Source organism: Marmota flaviventris, chromosome X (assembly GCF_047511675.1).
Source record: "Marmota flaviventris isolate mMarFla1 chromosome X, mMarFla1.hap1, whole genome shotgun sequence".
Classification (NCBI taxonomy): Eukaryota; Metazoa; Chordata; class Mammalia; order Rodentia; family Sciuridae; genus Marmota; species Marmota flaviventris.
In genome coordinates, this window is record NC_092518.1 from 130,023,099 (window position 1) to 130,025,398 (window position 2,300).

Sequence of the window (2,300 nt, forward strand, 5' to 3'; positions counted from 1 at the left end):
ATGCCTCATTTCCAGTGGAATCAGTCCTCCAAGCCAGGGGGAGACCCTCAAGCCAAAAGAGAGGTGCTAGACCTGATGGGTTTGCAGGTTCCTGCAGATGAGGAGAAGGAGGCCACTGTCACTGCCTCCTTCTCTACTCTGATCCCCACCATACCAAGAGAGGTGCCTGCTGCTGGGCCACTAATTGGTCCACAGAGTCCTGAGAGAGCCTCCTCTCCCCCTGCTGCCATGGCTCCCAATCCATGGAGCCAATCCATTGAGGGCTCCAGCAGCCAAAGAGAGGAGGATCCATTCCCCTGGCATAACCTGGAAGACCGTGAGTCCTTGCTGCGAAATGCACTGGATGAGAAGATGGCTGACTTGGTGCAGTTCCTGCTTCTGAAGTATCGAATGAGGGAGCATACCACCAAGGCAGAAATGCTGAGTAGCGTCATCAAAAATTACTGGGAGCACTTCTCTGTGATCTTTAATGTAGCCACTGAATGCATGCAGCTAGTGTTTGGCATTGATATAAAGGAAGTGGACCCCTCTGGCCACTCTTATGCCATTACCAATGCTTTGGATCTCACCTATGATGGGATGCTGGGTGATGACCAGAGCATGCCCAAGACAGGCCTCCTGATAATCATTTTGTTTGTAATCTTCATGGAGGGCAACAGTGTCAGTTCAGAGATTGTCTGGGAAGCACTAAGTGTGATGGGGGTATATGCTGGGAGGGAACACTTCATATATGGGGGTCCCAGGAAGCTTGTCACTGAAGATTTAGTGCATGAGCAGTACCTAGAATATCGCCAGATGCCTGGTAGTGATCCTGCTTGCTATGAGTTCCTTTGGGGTCCAAGAGCCCATGCTGAAACCAGCAAGATGAAAGTCTTGGAGTATTTGGCCAGAATCAATGGTAGTGAGCCCAGGTCCTATCCATCCCTGTATGAAGAGGCTTTGAGAGATGAGGAAAATTGTGCCCATGTATGAATTGTAGTTAGGGTAGGGGGAGCACATGCCAGGGTGCATTCTAGGCTACATCCATAAGCTTCTCTCACCCTGTGCATTGAGGCCCATTCTTCACTCTGTATTTGAAGAGAGAAGTCCCCCTCCTATGTAGTGGAGGGCCAACGGAAGTTTGGAGTAACACATTATATACCATCTTTATTTTCCTGTTTTCTGGGGGAGTTACTTAGAATTTGATCTGTGTTTTCCTTTTGGAATTTTAAAAATATTGTTCCTTCAAATGGAAGACTTAATTAACTTCAGCATATGATTTTATTAATGATATTGATTACACATTTTTAAAAAATTTTCCATTTCAACAGTAAGAGTTTGGTGTTTTGTAAATCAACTGGAAAATCTTCCATTTTATTTCATGATATGGAATAAGACACCATGGCATTGAATGAAATTTCCATGGAAATGTGTCATAATTTGCATTAAAGTAGATGATCAAGAAATTTTTTAAAAAATCAAAAACAATTCGGGCTTCTTATCCATTTTCTCATGTCATTCTGCACAATTATATATGTATATCTGAATTTTCTTTGGTTCTTCAAGCATGTTGGATAAATTTAATAAAGAATATCCAGGGCTGGTGCTGTATGTAGCTCAGTGGCAGAGTGCTTGCATTGCACATGTGAGGCACTGGGTTTGATCCTCAGCACCACATAAAATAAACAAAATAAAGGTATGCTGTATAACTACAAAAAAAGAATACCCATTGATTGCTCACTGTTACATTTGAGCCATAAATTCTCCTTGAGTATCTGCTCTTGAAGAGCCTATTATTAATGATGGAGATATTACTAGGTTAGAATAAGCCAGATCCACCCTTCCCAGTATGTTGGTCAAATCTAGGAATGGCAACCATATAGGAAACCTAAAAGTAGGGTGAAGTAGGGTGAGGAGGTTGGGCTCCAGGGTACAGAAGTTGAATGTCAATGCTCAGGGCCAAACCAAACCAGTTTGGGAGTTGGGAGACTTGACTTAAATGAAACTGCATGGTGACCGAAGTCAGAACTCAGATGATGTGTCTTAGCACTGAGAGAATGGAAGACTGCTCTGAGCAGTTCCTTTTGGATGGTGGATGAAGCAGAGAAAATCTCCACCTGGGGCAGTATGAAAGGCATGGTGTAGTTGAACTAGATGATGTATACCGATCACTTACAAGGATTTCCTGATAAGGTTGAATCTCTCATATAGTAAAATTCTGAAGCACTTGTCCAGGTATTCCTGTGTTTCTCTTGAAGAGTGTCACTTTGGGGGGAGTCTCTATGTGGTCCTAGTTTATAAGCTTCCCTAGGGTGATTTCT

The 2,300-nt window shown here is 43.4% G+C and overlaps 1 protein-coding gene across 1 annotated transcript; it reads left to right on the forward strand.

Moving 5' to 3' along the window:
* On the forward strand, positions 1 to 972 carry LOC114081958 (melanoma-associated antigen 10-like). Its single transcript, XM_027923445.2, has one exon. The coding sequence runs from the start codon at positions 1 to 3 to the stop codon at positions 970 to 972; it is 972 nt and encodes a 323-aa protein (XP_027779246.2).
* The last annotated feature ends 1,328 nt before the right edge of the window (positions 973 to 2,300 follow it).